Genomic DNA, 23,411 nt, shown 5'->3' with positions numbered 1-23,411 from the left:
AAGTGGATATAAAAGTCGACACACCCAAATGTTCAAATGGCATGTTTTTATGACATAAATAAAGCAATAAATCAGACCAAGCTAAATTATTTCAAAAGATTTTCACCTTTTATGGTTTAAAGGCGACATTCATGCTTGGTCTTATTTTTTATATCACAAAAACATGGCTTTTTAATAGGGGTGTGTAGACTTTTGAAATCCGCTGTACCTTCATATGATTTTCGCCCTTATAAAAGCCTTGATTGGAATCAAAAATGGCCCCTGAATAGAATGAATTGATACATCTGATCTTGATTAATAGACTCAACCTTACGTATGAATGCACAAATACAGTATCTACTAGGGGTGGGAATCTTTGAATGTCTCACGATTCGATTCCGATTTTTGGGCCTGCGATCTGATTCTATCGATTTTTGATTAGGAATGATTTTTGCTTCAATCTATAGATGTGCAAGGAATTGTAATGATCTACTCCAGTCTGACACGCTAATGCTAATTAGTGCGCTAGTCGCGGCACTTTTATCACTCAAGAGAACGTCTTCACGCTGAAAAAAAAAAAACTTTTATTGGAATAACTTGATTGTGACTTTTTCCTTCTACTCTCTAATGTGGCTACAATTTAACAGATTATTAGACCGTGTGGAACCACACTGCCCCTCAGTGGCCAAACCAGGTACAACATGAACAGCGCTCCAAATAAAGGCACACACAGACAAAGGTAAGACAGTATAAAATAATTTAAATAAAATCGATTTTGGGACATTTAAAATCGATTCTGAATCGTACTAAATGAGAATCACGATTCTTATGAGAAGCGATTTTTTGGCACACACTTAGTATCTACCATTTCAAATGGATGCATAATGCCAAGAAAATGGAGGAATATTGATAGAAGAGACAAGATGAACCACGACTACCTCAGGTTATATATTTTACATCTAAGATCTGTAAGACATTTTAATTAATGCAAATTCATTTTTAAAAACATTTAAATTATTTTTTTAAAGAAATATTCCATTAAGTTCCCAAAGAGCATTCATCTAAAAATAATTATTAACAATAATCACATTTTTGCTAAGAAGCTTTTTTTTTTTAAAGCAAAAACGTTTTGACCAACCTCAGCACAGGAGCACTGGTCAAGGGGGATTAAGACTTTATTCATCATTATGAGTTGAGGTGGTTATCAATAGCGAAGAATCTGATACAGATCCATAATGGAGCCTTTCCTTCAAATACAACCGAAGACTTACGAATAGTCCCAGTAAAAAATGACCAGTATATTATCAAAATCCTATAAGAGCTATACTGAACAAAGGGCCCGAGTCGTGGTTCATATGGTACACCCATCCTTCAAAAATCAACACATCTGTCCTTCTTATGCACTTTTGGTCACTCTTTCCCCACGTACACGTTGTTTTTTTTCCAAGTGCACAAGAATGAGCAAGTGTCCACTGCACACTGACTGAATTCAAGTGCAAAAGTACACAGCCAGGAGCGTGTTCTCTGCCCATGTTGCAGATGAGTAAACTAGAGAGCATAGCGAAAAACACCACAGGGACAAAGAGCGTATATCTCAACTGCGCGTCACTTTTTATTGGAACAGAAAGAACAAGGAGGTCAGCGATAGAAAAAAAAAAAAGGTTGCGATTTGCTGGTAGCTAAGCAGGGAACGGTCACTTGGTGGGAGAGATCTTCTCCAGGTCATGGATGCCCTCCTTGTCAATCAAACGGACGGTGAAGGAGGGAAGGTTCAGGATGAAGCGCCTGTTCAGCTGGTGGAGGCAGAAACAACAGCGTCGTCAGAACAAATCGAGTCAAAACTGCAATGAGGAACAATCAACTAAGAAATAGCAATTAAAGACACGGTATTCAAAAATCTTAACGAACTTCTTCAATACACTTCTTCAAGACATCCACTGCTTCATCTCTGCTCAGATCTGGAAGAACACAAGTCGACCATAAATTGTGGAGAAAAAAAAAAAAAAAAAGAGGAGACGATTAACACTAGCTTTTGTAGGCTAACACGCACCTGGTCTGTAGTAGCGGTCGAGGATGGAGAGCGTGAGGTAGGCGCCATAACCGTGGGCGGCGAAGGGGGCCTTGGCCAGCGAGGACAGGAAGTCCATGTAGTAGAGACCCGGACCGTCTGCGTCGTCGTAGCCCGCCAGCAACAGGTTGACGTGATATGGCGTCTGAAGAGAGGTCATCAGGATGAAGGCTACTCGGCATCACAAATATATCATATCATATAAACAAAAGTTTAAAAGATGTAAATACCCGGGGTGGGCATTCCACGCCCGTTTTGCTGACAACGCAAAACTTATTGAATATTTCAGTCAACGAGATGATTGCGAATATGGATGGTAAATACTATGGAATATCTTTGTTTTCATTTTCACGGTATGCGGCGTGACTATTAGGTAAGTTACCTTCTGTACATGCATGAGAAGTAATAGACCTCCATACCATCAGGAGGCGCTCATCACTACACGGGCGGGATATAAAAACGTAAACAAAGCATACCGCTATCGTTTTCACTCTTGATGTGCTCCCTGAGGCTCTATACAGAGTAATTTAAAAGTAAATCCCACCTGATATATCCACTTGGGTCTCCAAGTCTTGCCATAGTTTGGCTTTCATCACTCTACCGACACACCCTTTAACGGTAAAGTCATACAATGCTGGTCTCTTGAAACATAGTGATGAAGTGAACTTCTTGATCTTCTATCCAGACATTATAATTATGTCCAAATGCGAAGGGTGATAATATGCAAATTGAGCAAAATTGTTTAGCCGCATTCGTCGCTACCTGTTCTTTCCCTGTGTGCTGATTCGCTAGCTAGTCAACACGTAACAGCTGTTGAAAAAAAATAATGTTGGTGACAATCACTGTGATTGGCTGTTAGACAGGAAATGCAAATCAGTTGTTACTTTTGTTCCCCCCTCCAGTAGCCTGCCTCAGGACACCCCCCCCCCCCTGACGTTAAGGTTAGGTTTGGGGGTAAAAAAGCATTCCGTCCATTTTTTTTTTTTTTTTTATCAGGTGAGCTCAGTATTGTTCATTCGATTTGACATCATCATTGCTCTCCTTTTTTATTTTTGTTTTTTTTTAAATATATATACATACACACATATATATATATAATTTTTTTTTTGTATGTGGGTGAGCATGTGCATGTGCGTGCATGCGTGTGTGTATTCATCAGTTCACCTAAAGCCCATTAAAAAAAAAATCCCATACTAATAATATAATATAATAATAAATTGCAGACAGAATTAAGTAACCAGAATTAGGTTAAAAAATTCTATATATGTAGACCATGTATTCCGTCCATTTTGACGCAAGGTCTGTCAATTGTCGTCAATCCGTCATTGACGAGTCAATATTGATAGATTGACATGAAATAAAAGCTGGAATTCCGAACTTTTGTCTCATATGTGACTTTTGGTCTAAAACCCAACAAAAACAATAAGAAAATAACTGAGCTTGCCGTTCCACTACTTTTGGAGGTGATTGTACAGCAGCACTAAACCTCACAGATTCTTTCTTGAACTCATTCAAACCCAAAAATGTGTTTTTAATACTTTGTCTTTCACTCCCCAAAACGTATTTATACGTTTTTATATGTTTTTGTTATGCTAGAGCATAAAGAAGGCTTTGATGCAGCCTCTGACCTAAAGAGAATGCTTGAACAATGGTATAAGAGAGTATAAGAGATCAACCGGGGCCATGTTGCAACAAGCTCTTTTTGCCAGTGTTTTCAACAGGTTTGTGAATAATGATTAAATTTAGAGATATTCTAATGCTAATGGCTGCAAAACGGAAACAGATAGAAATATACTTTTTTTTCCCCTGGTGAAACAAGAGACTCTAATCTTTCTTTTGGTAGATTTTTATAGCAATGGAACAGAATATTGTGTGGACCTTGCAAAATCTGTCAAAATTCAGTAAAACAGCCGGGAGCGAAGGGGGTTGCTTCAGTGAAAATGGCTGGGAGGGAATGAGTTAAAGTATGCTGGCTTGTTCCATAACAACCAAAGGAGCTCCCACGTTTCAGCTTGGGAGGATTTTCATCCATTTTCTACTGCGTGAAAAATGGACGTGGGGCAAAAGTGTGCATGTGCAAGTGTATTTGTTTGGGGGGGGTTTAGTCACTTGCAGTGTGACATCTGCTGGAAGTCAGCACCCCTGTTGCCTCCTCCGTCGCCCCCTCCCTCCCGCTTCGTTCCTTCGCTCGCCCCCTCCTCTCCCCTCCCGCTGCTTTCACCCCGAGCCCCCGAGTCACGCCAGGGCTCATTAAAAACTTCTTAAGTCGTTTCTCTTGCAGCCCCTCTCCATCTTTAGAAATTACATCTTCCACGCTTCCAGCCTCTTCTCTCCCTCCAGTACACTAATTTCTTTCCTCAATTAAAAAAAAAAAAAAAAAAAACAATTTGGGGGGCTTCAAAACATCTTCAAGCCTATATGCTTGACAGACAACGAGTGTTTTTTGATTAGCACTGAATGGAAAAACAAAACAATAATACAGTATTACGCTCCCCGCTTTCAGCTAGCGAGGTGATTCATTCAAGGCGGGCGGGTTGCGATCTAAACACCTGCGCTGTCATTTCAATTTCGCTCACATTTGACCTGCTTATTTCTGTGACTTGTGTTGGCGTTATATTTGCCACAAGGGGGATGATTGTTCTATCCCCCGTGGAGTGGGTTTTAGTGTGAGTGTTAATGACAGCCTCGCATAAACACACACGCTCGCTATTCGAAAGCATAACCGTGTGTGTGTGTGTGTGTACACAGCAGGTACGGCCGAATGTTGCGCACGTGCGCGTACGAACGTGCGCATTTACTCCTCTGTGAGCGTGCGAACGCCCCAGTGGCATCACCCCCACCCGGCAGACACCTGCCTCACTGGTTACAATGTAACAATAATACGGACCTGGCATCAAAATAACCTTCCCATGTCACCTCAAAGGCACCTTGTTAACCCTGCCACCTGAACTCACACCTCGATTCACATTAACAAACAATATGCATCATCCAATCAACCTCCCTCCCACCGACACGTTTGTATTAAAACACAAACAAGAAACATTTGTAGGTGATAATTTAATGTCACATCCGAATGAAAATCTGTACGTTTGAAGCGTCTTTATAACAATAAAAAACTGTTGACAAAAGGTAGCAGGATCCTCAAAAAATTGAAGGCATATGGGTCATTAACGGAGTTCACCAGATCCAGCACAGTTAATTTATTATACAAACACACAAAATATTTATTCAGGGTTGTCAAGATTAGTGCGGTAATTCTGAGTTAATTTAAAGTTTGACGCCACAATTTTTTCTAACACGCGATTAATGACCGCAACTTACTTGGAAAGCCTTTACTGAAGGAATTCCAGTCGCAACGCAGCAGACACGCCCACGTCAAAATTTAGCAGTAATACATTTAATAATAATGCATTTATTTGTGGAGACTGGTTGGAAGTTGCATTTTACTATTTTAAAAATGTGCAAAATTTCACGAGTTACTTCATGTTAAAGATTAGATAGCTCTGAGCTGTCACCAATGTCTTAAAAATGCAATTATGCCATCTAGTGGCAGAAAAATGACCTCAACACAAATCAATATCACACTCTATAATTTTAACTCAATTTCATGAGTTATTATGAAATTACTGTATCAATGACTAAAAGATGCAGCCATATTTCTATAAGTTTAACACTGTTTTCCACATTTATGTTAACAAGAGTATAAAAACGTAATAAAACATGTTTTATTGTACATTTAGAACAGATGTAAAATTTGCAATTAATCGTGAGTTAACTATTGAACACATGCGATTAATTATGATTAAAAAATGTAATCGCCTGACCCCCGTAGTAATTATTATTATTTACAATTTTACTTTTATCTACAATTTAGGACATTTATCATTTAGAACATACATCTATTATGCAAAGTTTTCTACACTGGTTGCACCACAATATTATTTTTTTTACTTAAATCAAAGTTATGAGGCTAACAATTAGTCATCTAAATAAAACACAATTGCTAGCCACACAAGTAAAATAATAATAAACTATAGTATTTGTTGGGGGGGGGGGGTCAGGTCATACAACATGATGTCCAAATATGACCACTATATCCCAAATGCTAAAAGGGCAACTCTTTCACATAGTTGTGAGACAGTACAAACCTGATAGCTATATACAAACACCTGTCTATAAATGTATTTCAAATTAAAAGTCCCAAATTGGTTCTTTCTTTTTGGTCGCACCACATGATAATTCATAAAATGGGCATCATTGCACAAACGTATCCGTCAATGACCCGTATATATATATTGAAATTTCTAACCATTCCCCTAATTTGGATGTATTGTAAATACCCTCAAACTAAAGCTGAAAGTCTGCAGTTAAAGCACATCTTGTTCAATTCATTTCAAATCCATTGTGGTGATGTTTAGAGCTAAAAAGACGAGAATAGTGTTTATGTCCCACTATTTATGGATCTGACTGTATACGTGCCCAAACTGGCACCAGTTATTAACTCATTCACTCCCAGCCATTTTCACTGAAGCAACCCCCTTCGCTCCTGGCTGTTTTAATAGATTTTGACTGATTTTGCAAGGCCCACAGAATATTATCTTCTATTGCTATAAAAACATGGAACCTACCAAAAGATTAGAGTCTCTTCTTTCATCAAGAAAAAATATATATTTGTATCTGTTTCCGTTTCAGCATTAAAAAATAGCTAAATTTCATCATTATTCACAAATCTGTTTAAAACAGTGGGGGAAACAGCTTTTTGCAACACGGCCCTGATTGATCTCTTATACTCTGCTGCCACCAGTTAGCCGTTTTTGTAATAACTACCATTGCTTTAAGCGACCTCTTCAGGTCAAAGACTTCTTTATGCGTTAGCATAAAAAAAACAACAACGTATAAATACGTTTTTGGCTGCAAATGAGTTCACCTTCCAAACCTCAACTAACAATATTTTTGAAAAATCAGAAAGCACAGAAACAAAGCTCCAATATTCAAACTCCGCTTCCAAGTTTCAGCTCTGCCTTCCTTCCTCATTTCCTGTGGCCCACTCCTCTCCCCCCGTTTTTGCACCCTGCCCCCGGGCATGTTCTCTTTATTGGCATTTCTCCTCAATCTGTTGTATTAATTGTTCATCTGTGCAGGAGCCGTTGAGCTGTGTGCAATATGGCGCCAGTAATTATTTGTGCCCATTGTGTGCCCGTGTTGGAAATTTATCACCAGCACATATGGGCCCAGCTGTGGAACGCTAACTGTTGCTGTGGCCTTACGATCTATCGAAAGGGTAATCTTTGATCACTGTTGGGGGATGCCGTCAAATATTTTGCGCTATAGCTCCCTGAAGTGCTCTAACATGTATAATTGCTACAATTGCAGTTAATCACTGTCACTTAAAAACAAAAAACTTGCTCCTGAATACAGGATTGGACGGCCTATCAGCTTTGAACTTCTTGTTTCGCTCTGCGCCGAATCCTGCGCCTCATTACTGATGCGGATTTGTCAAGGCCTCCGGTGATTATGTTTACCGCCAATTTTTGTCTTTGTTTCGCGCCTCTCTCGCTCTCCCTTCTCCCTGAAGCTGGAGTAAATGCGGTTCTCCAGAGGTTAATAACGCGGCCCAGTTGTTTTCCTGGACGGCAGGTTGGTAAACCAAGTCTGGACTCCTCCGTTCAGACACGCTCTACTGACGAGAGTTAACTACACCTCCCGGTGGTCGGCGGCCACTGGAGTATGACATCTCGCAGTCTATAGAACTCATCTGGAATGTATCCTGCGGGAATAAGGCCATACGAATTAACTATATAGCACTGATTAATTTATCAGCCAGTAGTTTTTAACCTAGGGCTTCGGATACGCTGGCAGAGCGGTGATCATTTTTGGGGAGGGGGTGAGGGGGATGCACTCAAAAGATGACTTGAGGATCGAGGAGTAACAATTGGGATACAAAACAAATCATTATCTTGATAAATCCTCTTTTTGCAGTGGTTAGATATTAATCTGCTGTGATTTAATCAAATTAATTAAAACCAATTCGCAAATATCTGGGACAGTTGCCCAGACATCAACTGAACAAAAGGTTAGGGCTACAGGCAGCTTCATACGAATCGATACTTAATGATGTTTTGTTTTCCGTCAACCATCTTAAACTCCGAGTTCATTAGTGCAGTGCATGATTTTGGCAGATGCAGAGTAGAAAAAAGAAAGAGTCCACCGTTTGAGCTTTTTGTTATCATTTTCAACACTTCATAAACAATTTAGTGAGCCAAAAACAAAAGAAAATTGATTGCGAAATGTTGATACTCCAGATCTAAAAGGCCATATAATTAAGACGGACTAAGAGAAAAAATTGTTAATCCAACAAAATTTGCAAATGTCCGGATACTCTAGAGGTTGCAGAATGTATGAGGGAACATAGCTGGAGGAAGGTGTGGGATGCTGGTTGGGGGGGAAAAAAATGCTTTGGATTTGGTTTCTCAGCACTCCAGAGAACGCCGCATTGATAAATCCTGCGCTCACAAAGCCAAAGTCATAACCAAGAGGCACAAAAATAAAGATTCCCTCGCAGCGGATGACAAGACATGAATAAAAATGTTTTTCTGCTCAACATTTTCCAACCTTGACTGAATACAAATGATCCTGAAGCCCTCTTCCATGTGCAAATTATTTGAGGATTCTTTTTGGCTGGATAAAGCTTCATTTCCATCGAGCTGTATTATACGAAATGCATTTTTTAGACTTTCTATTGTATATGGTCCTAAATTTTCCTAATCATGCCCCTCTTTCACGGAGGACCAAAAATGCTAAAATTAAAAAATAAATTAATAAATAAATGTATATGGTCCAAAATTGTCCTAACCAAATCATGCCCCTCTTCTATGGAGAACCAAAAATGCTAAAATGTAAAGTAAATAAATACATACATACATACATAAATAAAAGTGAAAATAAAAATAAATGTTAAAATATACCGTAATTCAAAAATTAAATCCAAAGAAATACAGACATGCTTAGGACCGCCCCCTCATATGAATAACATTTCATGACGGGTTTCATGCTGACAGAATCAAATAAATAAATGAAATAAATAAATATGAAAGCAGTGCCTTTTTATTTATTGATTGATATTTAAATCTATTTTATATTTATTTTTGAATTTATATATATATTTATTTATTTATTTATTTTTTTATTTTTTTATTATTATTATTTATGTATGCAGGGTTTTTCCTGTGTACAAAATTCAGAGGCGGCCACCTCTACCTATCTTGCTTGCCACCTCCAGCCTGAGCCATTGATAATCGCTCAACACAGTGCTCCAGCTGTGTTGATTGCGCTCAACAGCAACGCATTTTAACTGCAGTTGCAGTGTTGCGCCATTATGGAGGCCTGACGCACACGCCCATTTCCTGGTTGTGAGGCAGTCGTAAAAACACAGTATATACAATAAACATAATGGTGTTTTACAACAACGCTGAACTATATTTACAATTTAACATGTACTAGTGTTCATTTTAAAGGGTTGTAGTTTAAAAAAAAAAGGCAAAAATGAATGGCAACTTTGTATTCATATAATTTCTCATTTCTAGTCCCTGATCGTAAAATGGCTGCAGGAGGGCGGCCGATAATGGTATAGGTCACCGCCGCTAGTACGATACCTTAAAATAAGGCTGGTATTGGCACTGATACTTGGTATCGGTAGTCACCCATCATAGTCAGGATGATACCACAAATCATATATACATACTATGTATATATAATTTTTTGTTGTTTTAATTTCCATTTATATTTATTTTTGTATTTAAATTTTTTTATTTTATTTCTTATATCTGTCTTTAATTTCACTTTTATTTATTGACATTTTAGATCCTCCATAATCTTCAATATCTTGTTTGTTGGGGAGCCACTTGGAGTATGTTTAGTATATTTCAGTAAGTTTTTGGAGGGTGGAGCTTGGCACACTAGCTCAGATAACTGTCTGCCCTCATCCATGTTAAAGTAGAATTGATTGAATGTGGAGAGACCACAAGTGTCATTAAAAATAATAATAATCAAGATTCTTATTGACAGGCAATGCCAGCACACTGCATTCCATTTGGTACTCATTTTAGGGATCGGATTATCAGAGTATCGTTTTTTTTTTTTTTTTAATCGGATGGACAATAAAAGGTGAAATGTAAAACTGTGTTAATCTCAGGTAACTGTTTACTTCAAAAGCATCAAAAGTATTGGTAGTTGATATCAGTGATGGCCTTTTACTGGTATCGGTCTAAAAAAAAAAGTGGTATAGAACAACCCTACTTTTGAATACAGTGAAATATGACGCTCTTTACAGTGATACAGCAATTCCCAACTGTACTGGAGAATTTCAAGTCATGTGTACATTGATGCCAACTGGTTCTCACACTCCATTCTGTACAGTGTGGGTCCACTGAGTATATGTTGTCCCCGCTGGGACACCCACAGCCTCCCTCCACTCCCCTCCCCTCCTCCCGCTACGCCACCCCTATCCCTGGCTCGATGTGTCCCACATTCCCTTCCCGGCCACACTAATTGTTTTTTGTCATTATTTTCACCCTTCTGCTATTGTGAAAAGAAGCAGCTGCACAACTCCAAACAAATGAGTTGGCGCGTCATGACATCTGCAAATGATCACGATGGTTGAACAAAAATAGTTTTAGCACAAAAAACTAAAGTAAAATATTAACATGAGTTCACTTCAACATTTACAATATTGTGCTTAATCTGTGTCGCAAGAACTTGTACGTTAAAGAGGAAATCAACCCCCCAAAAAAGTTCTTAACAATATTATGTTCTATGCAGCCCCACTAGTCTAAATACAGTATTTTGTTTAATATTGCGTGAAATATGAATTAAGCAACATAATCCTGCAGTTTATCAATATCAGAAGGCGGCCATTTTGCCACTTGCTGTGGAGTGTAAATGACATCAATGTTGCTCAGGTCTCAAGTAACAACCAATCACAGCTCAGCTTCCGAAAACAGGTGAGCTGTGATTGGTCGTTGCCTGAGCCCTGCCTGAGCAACTATGATGTCATTTTCACTCGACAGCAAGTGGTTAAATGGCCGCCCCCGGAAATGGATTTTGTTGATTAACTCATATTCCACAAATGTAATATTAACCAGAATGTCATGTTTAAACTAGTGAGGTCACATATTATTGTCTAGACATGTTTAAGGTTGACTTCCCCTTTAAAACCCTCTGTTATGTTGGATTTAGAACCACAAATGTCTCAGGATGGGCTCAGCTAACAAAGGGAGAATCATCTGCAACCAACTAATGTCAAAATGAATTATCAGGTTCAACTGAAATGTCTTGTCTTGGCTTGTTTTGAGAACTTTGCATACATCTAAAACAACAAAATAGTACTCAGTATGGTCACTCCATCATAGGTTTTTATCCACATTTAGACCTAAGAAGAATAAAAGTCACCTCTATGAGTGTGCAAGAGTTTGAAGCACATAAAGATGTTAAATGAAAAGTCTGATCAAAATACAAGTGTGTCTCTGACTGGTCAGAATAAAGATAAAGTCTTCATGTGCAATCAATCTTAATTTAACACTTTCATAAAGCACTGACCAAAATCTTCACATGTGTGGCATTTAAAGGCGGCTGAAACCAGTTATCAATATGACTACATTTATTCATCCAATGCCAAGTGGATGTACTGCATATGAAAGTTTACAGATAACAGCTCTGATGAGTTAGTATGAAAACTGCTGAAAATGTGGCACTCTTAAATTTAAGCAATGAATTACTGGAGGCCAGGGAGGAAAAAAAACAATCAGAATCTGGAATGAAAGGTCCAGCAGGTGGTACAGATCTTAACTTAGGTCCGAGGAGTGTCTCTCTGTCGACCAGTGGTTCCTACCAGTCTGTGGGAAATTTAGCCCTGGGCTACGCAGAGAGGCTGAACAAACAATATTTATTTGACCAGAGTGTGAAAGAAGTTTTAATTTGAAAATTAGGTGCAGCCGCCTATGCCTCTGTATTAATGTGAAATGGCTCTTCTCTGTTGATACAGTAGTAAAAATAATTTTCATAATGGAGAAAAGGCTAAAAGCAGGTTTGTGCTCACAGCAAACAGAAAGATGCATTTAGGAGACAATATCAGCAGTCCTACTTAAAATAGGGTTTATTACAACAGGTGATGGTCACTTATTAAGTCAGCTCAGTGTACTGTGTAGCAACAGACTCGCAAATTCAGAAATAAAGCATTCAACCCCCCCTAAAAAAAAGCACTGACTACCTTGCTTCTATTTCCAACATTCTATTCTATTTTCTGCTTCTCAATTCTGGTGTCATTATCTCTCATTGTGAACCTGATGGCACTGACTAGTTGAAGAAAAACAAACACAGGAATCCCACTAATTACAGCAACTAGATTCAATGTAATGGAGGGTTGTATTTTTGTTTCTATGCCAGTCAATCAAAAATATTGCTTTACTAAAATGGTCTGTTGCGTAAGGCTGGTAAATGACAAACATTTGAAACTTTGCAACAGATTTTTTACTTTGTGACATGCTTCCACTTAATTATAAACTAATAATGTGTAAAGCTAATTTTAGGACCTAATGTTTCAAAAGTGAAACCAAATTTTAAAAAATTACGACATGACAACTTAACGTGTGAAATTATCAGCTCCCCTATATTCAAACACTCTGTTGCCAAATCAGGTTTGTATCGCGTAAAGACTATTAGTCATGTGTTTTATAAATAAAAAAAAGAAAAAGATTTAAAATAATAATAATAATAATGATAAATAAATTTAAAAAAAAAAAGATTGTTGAGTACATATTATTTACCCTGCTTCGAAGGTACTCTGCGAGGTTCTTTCTTGTGAAGTTTGCTGCAGCTGCTGGGCTGAGTTCATAGCCTACAAAACCAAGAACCTACAAATTAACGACCAAGACCTTGCTCAAGTAGCGTTACAATCCGATTTTAATTATTTTAATTGCTTACCGTTTCTCATTTTGTAGAGCTGAACATTCTTCTGGATATACTCTGCAAACTGCACCGTGTCTCCTGCCTCGCCCACACAAAGCAGCAGGATCTTCTCGCTGAGTTTGAACATCTTGTCATCGTCTGAAATATAAGGGGAGCGATTAACTAACAGGAAGTGCATCTCAAACATTTGAATCATTGTTGGAATGAATACAATATTGAATACTGTACAGGGAGTGGTTTAAAAACGCAATGACTTTCACTTTTGTTATTTTGGGGCAAACGTGTCCACTGTCTAACGAAGCTAGTTTTGGAGTGGATATATTTAATATATTTATATGATATGCATAGGTACTTGTAAACGCTGAAAGACACATGGGAAACGGCAAAAGTGGAAAATAAATCTCGTCATTCATAAACCTGCAGATTTTAATTTGGCCGGCTGGATAAACGTATAAACGAAGGGAAGCGCAACCAGTACATCAACAAAAAAATAACTAACGCATTCATAAACCTGCCGATTTTAATTTGGCCGGCTGGATAAACGTATAAACGAAGGGAAGCGCATCCAGAACATCAACAAAAAAATAACTAACGTCATACCTGAGTGAAAAAGATATTTCATTCAAGACGTTCGGTATCCTGGTTTAACATACAACATAAACAGTTTTTAACCGGGTAGTAATGCTATTATGCTAAGCTAACACATTGTCACATACCTTGCTTGAGCTGAATGAAGCTACTGACGGCGACATCATCGGCAGCGACGAGGACATAATCCGGTCCCTGTATACCGATTAAATATTCCATTCTGTATGACGAGGGCTAGTTTAAAAGAAAGTATTGAATATAAAAGACGCGCGATAGAACCGCTTGGTCAGATTACACAGCAAAAGTTACAAGTAGTCGGCGCAGGGTCGAAGCGTCACCGGAAACAGAATGACGTATTTTGCACGCGACTCGGGCGGGCGTTTTGAGCGGACTGCTGGCTGCTGTATTGGGAATGCTGTGCATTTTTTCATCTCTAAACAGTGGAATAGCATTTTTATGCGATGGGAGATCGAATGAAGGGGCGAACTCCTCCGAATCACAAGACGATGACGGATTCGAATAAACTAAACGACTCGTCGCAGCGAAGACGATCCCCGCGGCTGACATCTCCCTTGGTAAACACTGAAAGCAACAACATGGCGCCTGCCAGTAATGTTCCCGTCAAGCGGTTTATTACCGTGAGGAAAATAGTGCCCAAGAAAATAACTGCTGCACCTGTGCACGACAAAGAAAACACACCGAGGCGGTCGGATGGAACCCAACAGAAACGGCAAAAGATTTCCACTCCTGTTTCTGTTCGGAAGAGTGGACGGTCCTCTAGTGCAAAGAAGGCCGCAGTGCCCTCGCCGATCCTTCCGCCATCAACGCCGGTCCAGCCCGGTCCCCAGCAGCCAGTTGAGGATCCACGCGACGCGGTGTGGTCGCAGAAAGTGCGTCGCTCCTACACCAGGATTAGCGACAAATCCTTCAACAGTTCCGACGCCCGGGAGAATCTTTTCGGGTTCGAGATGCTACAGACCCCCGAGGTGGGACGCAGAGGGGGCCGAGCTCAGGCGGCTCTGGAAGTTTCAAGTACCGTATCTGGCCCCAGTTCCTTCATTCTGGACGCCGAGGACTGCGGTCCGGACCTCGACATCCCCGGGGTGGTGGTGAAGAAGAAGAAGAGGAGCCGGAGGAAAGTCCAGAAGATCGACGTCGTGGAACTGGACGCACTTTCGGCCAAGATGAACGCAGAGTTCCAGGAGGCTGAGCAGTTTGAGTTGGTTGTGGAGTAAAGTAAACGTGGAGACTGACAAACACGGAAAAGAAGGGGATTCTGTCTCTATCTGACTGGTTAAATGTCGTGTTTAAGAGGACAGACAGTTAAATGTAAATGTTCTACCTGTTCCTGCATGTAAATTCTGACATAATGTTGTAAGGCGTTGTGATGGGTGATTTGGAGTTAATTAAATATGTTATTCTGAACTGTTTTCACTTTAAATCGTTTTTTTCTGGTCTTTTTTGCCACTTTTAGACCCATTTTAGCTCATTGCATATGAAGTATGTGAAAACCAACTTGCATATAAACCGAAATACAAGTACAGCAGGTGAGCTTCAAGACTCAAATGGAAGTAGGCTATATTGCTTTCTTTCAATTTGTTTTATTTTAGTGACTGGGGACTCCACTTCTGCAGAAACCTGGACTTTTAATCACTCGTTCATAATGTTGCAGCCAATTAGCCGTTATCTAAACAATTCTGTTGTATTTCTGCATTAATTCATGAATAAATATTAAAAAAAATTGTGATTTGGGCTCATGACATTGAAATCAACAGAATTGATTTTATTTTTATATTAAGTGTGATATTTTGTGTGTGCATGTGCTTTTAATGGAAAATCCTTGACCAGCAAAAACGGTAAATGGACTGCTTTTTATGTAGCGCTTTACATGACATGCTGATGACATGTCTATATTACACTTTTGGCAGTGTGTCAAACTCACCCAACTGAATATCAGTGCAGCATAAAAAAAAGTGTAACGCTATCCAACGGCATCCAAATAACCTCTTCCGGGCTCCTCAGAGGGAGCCAAAATATTAACAAATGCCATTGATGTTTTTAATACATACTGTAATTCAGACTGTTCAAAGCAATTGTTACTTTTACAGCATTAATTTCCTTAGAAAGTAGACAAACTATTTATGCTGCTGTTTCCTAAACTCGCAACTCCACTATAGTAGCAAAACAGTATTCTGATTAATATTGCATTTGTGGAATATGAATTAAAAGCAAAATCCACAAGTTTTTATTCATCTCAGGGCGCAGCCATTTTGTCACTTGCTGTCGACTGAAAATAACATCACAGTTGTTCACGGCTCACCTGTTTTCTAAGTTTGGTCAGGTGACGTTCAGAAGCTGAGCTGTGATTGATTAAGCAATAAAATCCATTTGTGTTTATCCATCTCAGGGGGCAGCCATTTTGCCACTTGCTGTCGACTGAAAATGACATCACGGTTGCTCAGGTAATGACCAATCACAGCTCACTTGTTTTCTTAGTTTGGTCAGGTGACGTTCAGAAGCTGAGTAACCTTTTGTTTACATAATGTTCAACATGTGTTCTGTGAAGCCCTCACTAAACATGGCATTCTGGTTAATATTAACTGTGAAATATGAATTGAGCAACAAAATCCACTTGATCTTATATAGGGGGCAGCCATTTTGTCACTTGCTGTCAACTGAAAGTAACATCACAGTTGCTCAGGTACTACCAATCAGAGCTCAGCTGAATGTCACCTGACCAAACTTAGAAAACAAGTGAGCTGTGATTTTTCATTACCTGAGCAACCGTGATGTCATTTTCAGTCGACAGCAAGTGGCAAAATGGCTGCCCCCTATATAAGCTCAAGTGGATTTTGTTGCTTAGTTCATATTCCACAGTTAATATTAACCAGAATGCCATGTTTAGTGATGTTGAACATTATGTAAACAAAAGTTTTGGGTTGACCTCCTCTGCTCTGAAACATGATTTGAGCATACAATAGCATTGCGTTTAAAATATGCTACACATTTTTGACTATTTTTACCAATCTTTTTTACTTGTATTTTTCTCAACTCATATAAAAGTAGGTTGTGACTTGGCATCAAAAGGCAAATGACAGTTGAGAACAGCTACTTTAAAGCATTTGATGCATGTAGTTAATTGTCATTTTATGATGGGAACTGTTTAAGACTGTAACAGATTATTTCAGTTGATTCATGGCAATAATATTTTCAAATGAGAACTACCAACGGCACAAATCAGCTTGTGGTCAACTTTGGAGTTCCAGCTTTCAATACTATAATCAAATGAATGCTCGTACGTCCCTTGTGGACAAATTACAGTCACGCTGTTGCTCAATGTTTACAGCTGAGACTTGTTAGTCAAATATACCGCATTCCTTCATGCAGCGCTGGTCTCCAGTGATTATGTCAAGCTGAATGAGTGAGCCATCAGTCTATGTTTAACGACGAGTGGGCAGGTAAAACATTGCTTCTCAAGGGTTTTAACAACTAAATGGATGTGTTGTTTAATTTGTTCTAACAGGGGGGAGTGGTTCACTGTCACTTCTGTGTTTTTAGCCAAGCTGCTGTAAAGAAGGTGTGCTATATGACCAAGCTGCATGGTTATTTTGTCATCTGGCTCTCTTCAGCAAAGCAATACAGTTTTCTCAAAGACAATTTGGCAAAGGTCCTCAATGCATTGTACACTATTTGTATACTGTATGTTATTGTGGTGTTTCTCATTAGCTGCTTATTATGAAGGACCAAAACTGCCAAAATAAAAATAAAATGAATAAAAGGGAAAATAAAAACTGATGTAAAAAATATAATAAAAAAATGAAGTACAAAAAATAAATATAAATGGAAATAAAAACAAAAAAATATCCATAAATAAATAAATAAAAACACTTATATAGCCCAATCTATAAATGTTACATAGCAATCTAAAGGAAGAAAACAAAGGCAACAAATATCAGTAAAGTATAGCTGTAATATTTACTTTCAACAACAACTCCCTCTTCACTTTCAAGTCTAAATATCACGTTAAATGTTTACCCCAGTTGACAGTAATAGGTATGAATGTGAGTAACTCAAATAAATAAAAAATAATGAGTGTTTGCAGCCAGTGAGTAAATCCATAATTTACTCATACATTTAAGGATGTTTGCCTCCTCGGGTGCCACATGTTCTTGGTACCCTTCATTTGACATTTCAGCTGCCTGGGAGAGGAGCATGTAGCGCTTCACGCGAGGCCTTCTTGTATATTTTTAACAAGTGTGCTTGTCACCATCCCTAAAAGAAACAGAGTGAGACGGGAGCTGTCAACTTGCAGAAACAAAATCAAAACGCTGCCTTCTGCTTGCGAGTGTCTTCATGCTGATTTTATAGCAGGGTGGATATTTTACACTCAATATAGATGTGTTTTTCCTCTTTTCCTCCCTATGCCTTTAACACCCCCTCCTCCTCCTCCTCTCCCATTTCACTCACGGCAGTTGTCGCCGGTTCAGCTTGACTGCTTCGTTAGGGCTCATCATTTGCATTCAGATTAATTATCTAATTACTGACAAATGTCCGGCGGCCACCCCACACTCCGGCTCGTCATCTCGCAGCCTGTAATTATTTTAATCATTTACTTTCATCTGGAGCGTGGCTGCCTTACGCCTGTGTTTAGAGGCCATTCTTAATTACCCTGCCAAGACACTCTTTTTTGAAGGGGGGGGGGGGGGGGGGGTGCAATTGGGTGAGGGATTCTGTGTGGATGTGTGTGTGTGTGGAACGAGAAGGACCAACGGGGACATGATCCAGAGGCTTTTTTTTTCCTTTTCTTTTTTTTAAGCACAGAGGAAGCGCTCTCCTCTCTTCCACCCCCTCCCATCCAACCAACTAACTTCCTCCTCTCAACCACCCGTACCCCCCCCACCCCGCACACCCCCATTGTACTTCCTCTCCCTTTTTCCCCCTTTATCGCAAGCTCACACAGGAATCGCCTGTGGGCTTCAGTGCTCCGACTGCTAATACACTCACACACACTCATTCTACATCGGCACACAAGAGAGTCGTGCACCCTATTTGTGGCACTCATCAGAATGCGCGCATCTTTCCACTATCTGCATGGAAAATCTATACTTGTCTCGGTTCAGTCTGTCTGTTCTCGATCCACAACATCCCTCCATCCATCCACCGCCATCGCACCTGCACTTTGTCTCAACATCTCCCGTTTCTCCTGTCCTCATCCCAGTATTTGGACAGCCTCACATTAGGCCTGCTGCTCCCTGTCTCCCCCAATGAGGGATGGTAGGTCACCCCCTTTATCCCTCCCTCCACTGGACCACTCCATAATGATGCTCTCACTCAACCCCTCAAGCCACACACCCTTCCCTCACGCGCTGACTGCTCTTGTTAAGAATAGTCAGAGTGTGAGAGAAAGAGATACAAAAGCGCCGTAATTGGCCTCTTGAATATTTAAGTCACTCGGGATGAAAGTTTTAATGAAAAGATGATTATCTACCAGTTTATCACACACACTGTTTCATATTTCATTTTCGTATGTTCCATGCGAGCCGCGTAGTTAGTCTTGGCAGTTGCGGGGACGGAGTCTTTGCTGGGGGAAAAGGCGGAAAAATAGTGCAATGAGGAGAAAGATTGCAGAGGTGGAAGATTTTTTATTTATTTATTCTAAGGTATTTATTTATTAATGGGTCAGTCTGATTATTAGTCTTCAGTGAGAGCAACAACATAGTGTGAAAATAAAATAAAAATAATGAATTGGCCTGGGTTTTGGCACAATAATTCTGTGATTCATTTTTGTGAGATCATCTAATTTCTTGAAACATTACATGTAATCATTTCTGAACCTTTGTGTGTATTGCAAATTTTATCTTAACATTATATAGGTCCTACCATGTTTAGTGGCCATGGGGCTCAAAATTAAAACATAAGAAAATGAAATAATGGTGCATTCTAAAAACTATGGGTCAAAAATGGACTGATCCTCTACTTGGGTCAATTTGACCCAACTTTGAGCCAATAAATGGGTCTTTTAGTGTAAAACAACTAATAAATATTAGTCAGATCCTGTACTTGGGTCAAAAAATTGGGTCATTTTGTATAAAACAACCCAGAAAGATGGATCAAATTGACCCATTAATGTGGATCGGTGCATTTTTTTTATCCATAATTGGGTTACTTTTGACACAACTGTAAGCCACCAAATGACTGAATCAACTCGAATGGGTTATTTGGTTTACTGTTGCCAAATAACACGTCATAGTCCAACAAATAAAAAATCCAATTTGATGACAATGGTAAATGGAGAGCGCTTATATTGTGTAGCGCTTTATCTTGATCGTGAGTTACGATCAACTATCTCATTCCAAAGTATCAGATTGTCGCCTACAATTGTTCGTCGGTTAAACTTTTTTGTTTGAAATAGACAACGGCCGAATAAAGGATGTTTTTTTCTTTTTTGCATTTAAAATCTATAACGTTGCTATTAGCCTCCTCCTAGCTAGCGCTAAGCTAGTTCATCTCTCAGGTCAACTTTCTTTCGTTTGTTGCTAGCACGGCATTAGCTAGCTAACAGCACAACAACATTTCATCACATTTTGAAATCAAAATAATCGACCCAAAGTCCAATGCTTTTCAATGAGTGCAATGCTTCCTTTTACTACCATTTTTTTTTTTAGCTTGTGACGTAAACTAGATATTAGTCGGTCAAATGTTCCCTTAACTACTTCCTGGATTCCGCATGAGTAAACCATGTATACAGCTTTTGCACATGCACGCTTGCCACATATATACGTCACACATATGGAGATGTAAGGGCCATACAAATAGTACTGTATATATTAGTATCTTGCGCAAACTTCTTTCACAATGTTATAGTAAAGCTAGTCTTACTCCAACAATTTCAAAGGCTTTAAATGAGTGCCTTATAAAGAATGACATTTTTCATTTAATATTACAACATTTCATTTAATAGTAGCTCCACAAATTTAGTAAAGTAAAATTCAGATACTCTACATCATGGCATTATAGACTACTTTTGATGCATAAAATGTGTTAAATATTTTTTTAAAATACATTTTAAACTAATAATAATAATAATAATAATAATAATAATAATAATAATAATAATAATAATGACAGGTCATTTTAAATGAAGAATAAAATTATTTTAAAAATATAAATAAAGATATCCCTATAAAGCATTTTCCCTTAAAATTACACAATAATACATTTTTTGATACCTTTGCCCATTTATATACTGTAGATACAGATACAGAAATTGCATCTTAATTGGCATCTCTAGTTCCCAATCATACGGCCACATTGAGAGCACAGATGCCTTGAAATGAGTCCGGGTATCAGCCCAATACCGATACCTGGTATCCGTACTACTCCATCCATAATTTTTAGTCTCCCTTTCCATACAACATGTGCACACACAAACTGTAATTCTCTACAGGGAGACGTAAAGCATCAGATGGTAACTTAACACGCTTTTTCTGGCGTGTCACCTCCGCAACCCCCTCCTCAAAGACGATGCGATAAAAAGGCACAAGGACACACTTTTCTCTGCAGGATAAACAGACGGCTGTTTGTTATTCATTTTCATTGCACATAATGGTGGGGCCATTAATCCCTTTTTGCTAGAAGATGGTGTGAAAAAGCGGCCTTGTGCAGCTCTGACATATAAGAGTTTTGCCAAATCCCCGCGGAATACGTGGGACTTGGGTGTGTGTGTGGGGATTAAATAAGGACCCACACATAGCCTTAGGCCACAGTTTGGAATGGGACTGCAGAGATTAGACGCCAAGGTATGGTGCAAACAGCCCGTTTTTGGGGGCGAAGATGCAGCATGGGTCAGCATAACGAACGACCGTCTTCTATTGCTAACTGTAGTCTGATAACAATGCATTGACCTTATTGTGAATGCATGAGAAGAAAAGATAAGGCTCAATGAAAAGCCACATGACATGAGATTAGTTAGCGAATTTAGCGTGGAGCTTGATTTGCATTGTGTGTGTTATTTGATTGATTTTTTGGCAAAGTTGCGTGGATAAATTCATGAGGCGCATTATTAAAGAGCTTCATCTACAGGCCGCCATATGTTGACGTTGTAGCTTCAAAAAATCGGAGTAACTTGCACAAAAGAAGCCTCTGGGGATTTTAAAGTGTGACAAGCCAAAGAGTGTGTTGATGATGAGTTCTGCAAAAAACTCTCTGAGCAATCAGCTATGTATATCACTCTAACTTTTCTTAATCCTCCATTTCACAGCACCGAGGTAAGCATGACCGGCCCCACATGTGGTCTTTGTGGACAAAGTATTGCCGTTTAGCTCCATCTTTGCACCAGGGAAGAGGCGTGGGGGACCCCCGGTCAGCCACGTCGATGCGGGAAGGGAGGAGACAAAAGCAAAAGAGCAAGTTAAATGGAAGTGACAATGTGCAAACATTCCTGCCGGCAGCTGCGTATAGCATTCTCCGCGCACACACACAAATACACACACCTCCACCCTGCGTGGTCACCAGACCCCCGTGACCCCCCCCCCCCTCCCCTCGTGCCTGGCACACGCACCTGCCGCTCCCAGCCGTGCTTTCATTTGACAGCCACATAATCTATGGGCGGGTCCAGGGCCCGGCTCCACTCAATGTGCTCTTGAGAAAACCCCTTATGCGTGAAAAAGCTCCTCTTCTCCCTCTTTTGTCCAACACGGTTTTATGGGACAACATTGAGCATTATGAGGTTTGGGGGATTTTTCACGGGACTCTATAGAAGACTTTAATCCTTTCAGACATGAAACTTTAACCTGCTGTTTTCATATTTATTAGCTGGTTAAAGCAGGCGAGGCAGCTGAGCCGTCAACGACACAGTGAGTGACAAGTGGCTGCATCTTGAGAGGGGCTTTTATAATGGACCCCACTAACTAAATTAATGGAGAGAGTCAAGTGGTTAAGTGACAACAAGGTTACAAAGGTTGGCTCAATTCAAGAGATTTTGTTATGATATAATGTAAGATTCAACCATTAGGTCAAAGTTAATCTGATTTTAGCTTGCGTTTGGTCCAGTTAAACCAAACAAAATGAACACATATGACTACATGAGTACTAAAACATGGCATAAATGAGAAAATATGTGCTCTGACACAATTTGTCCAGGGGCGTATTTTAGTCATCACGGGGCCTTAAGCAAACCCTCGTCATACTGCAGTTTTGAATATTAATATCTGCCATCAACTAAAAATTGTGGGTTGGAGAAAATCCTCCTATTTCCTAAGCAATATAAAAGTCCCTAAAATCCTTCAACTTTATTTAAAAAACATTTACTGTAAAAGTGGCAGGAGCATCTGTCTATTGCTGTTGACACATTCAGTGCATAAAAAAACAAAAAACGTTCAAATCTTTGCTAGTTTCAATGGAAAGACAAAATCAATAATAAATACTTTACATCACAAATGTCAAACTCAAGGCCCGGGGGCCAGATCTGGCCCGCCATATCATTTAATAATGGCCCGCGAAGGCAAATCATGTTTTTGCTAAGACACTACACAAAACACTTGGGTCAAAAATAACCCAACTAGGGGTAAAAAATGGACCGATCCTCTACTTGGGTCAATTTGACACAATTTTGAGTCAAGAAATGGGTCTTTTAGTGTAAATCAACTTGTAAATATTGGTCAGAGCCTTTACTTGGGTCAAAAAATTGGGTCATTTTGTATAAAACAACCCAGAAAATTGGGTCAAATTGACCCAAGTAGAGGATCAGTCCTTTTTTTAAAAAAAAAATCATTATTCATTATTGGGTTACTTTTGACCCAACTTAGAGTGTACA

At 39.3% G+C, this 23,411-nt stretch overlaps 2 protein-coding genes across 2 annotated transcripts; one reads left to right on the top strand and one right to left on the bottom strand.

Annotated features, from left to right (window-relative positions):
• Positions 1-1,567: 1,567 nt before the first annotated feature.
• Positions 1,568-13,951, bottom strand: psmb2 (proteasome 20S subunit beta 2). Its single transcript, XM_077549415.1, has 6 exons — positions 13,726-13,951; positions 13,025-13,147; positions 12,868-12,938; positions 2,030-2,192; positions 1,888-1,937; positions 1,568-1,772 (listed from the first exon to the last, which is right to left on the bottom strand). Exons 1-6 carry the CDS (start codon positions 13,814-13,816, stop codon positions 1,674-1,676), a joined length of 597 nt encoding a protein of 198 aa, XP_077405541.1. The 5' UTR covers positions 13,817-13,951; the 3' UTR covers positions 1,568-1,673.
• cdca5 (cell division cycle associated 5) lies at positions 13,936-15,357 on the top strand. Its single transcript, XM_077549414.1, has one exon. It carries the CDS (start codon positions 14,059-14,061, stop codon positions 14,830-14,832), a length of 774 nt encoding a protein of 257 aa, XP_077405540.1. The 5' UTR covers positions 13,936-14,058; the 3' UTR covers positions 14,833-15,357.
• The last annotated feature ends 8,054 nt before the right edge of the window (positions 15,358-23,411 follow it).

Source organism: Vanacampus margaritifer, chromosome 17, assembly GCF_051991255.1.
Source record: "Vanacampus margaritifer isolate UIUO_Vmar chromosome 17, RoL_Vmar_1.0, whole genome shotgun sequence".
NCBI lineage: Eukaryota > Metazoa > Chordata > Actinopteri > Syngnathiformes > Syngnathidae > Vanacampus > Vanacampus margaritifer.
The sequence above is the reverse complement of the archived record's forward strand: the minus strand, read 5'-3'. Positions and strand labels throughout refer to the sequence as shown.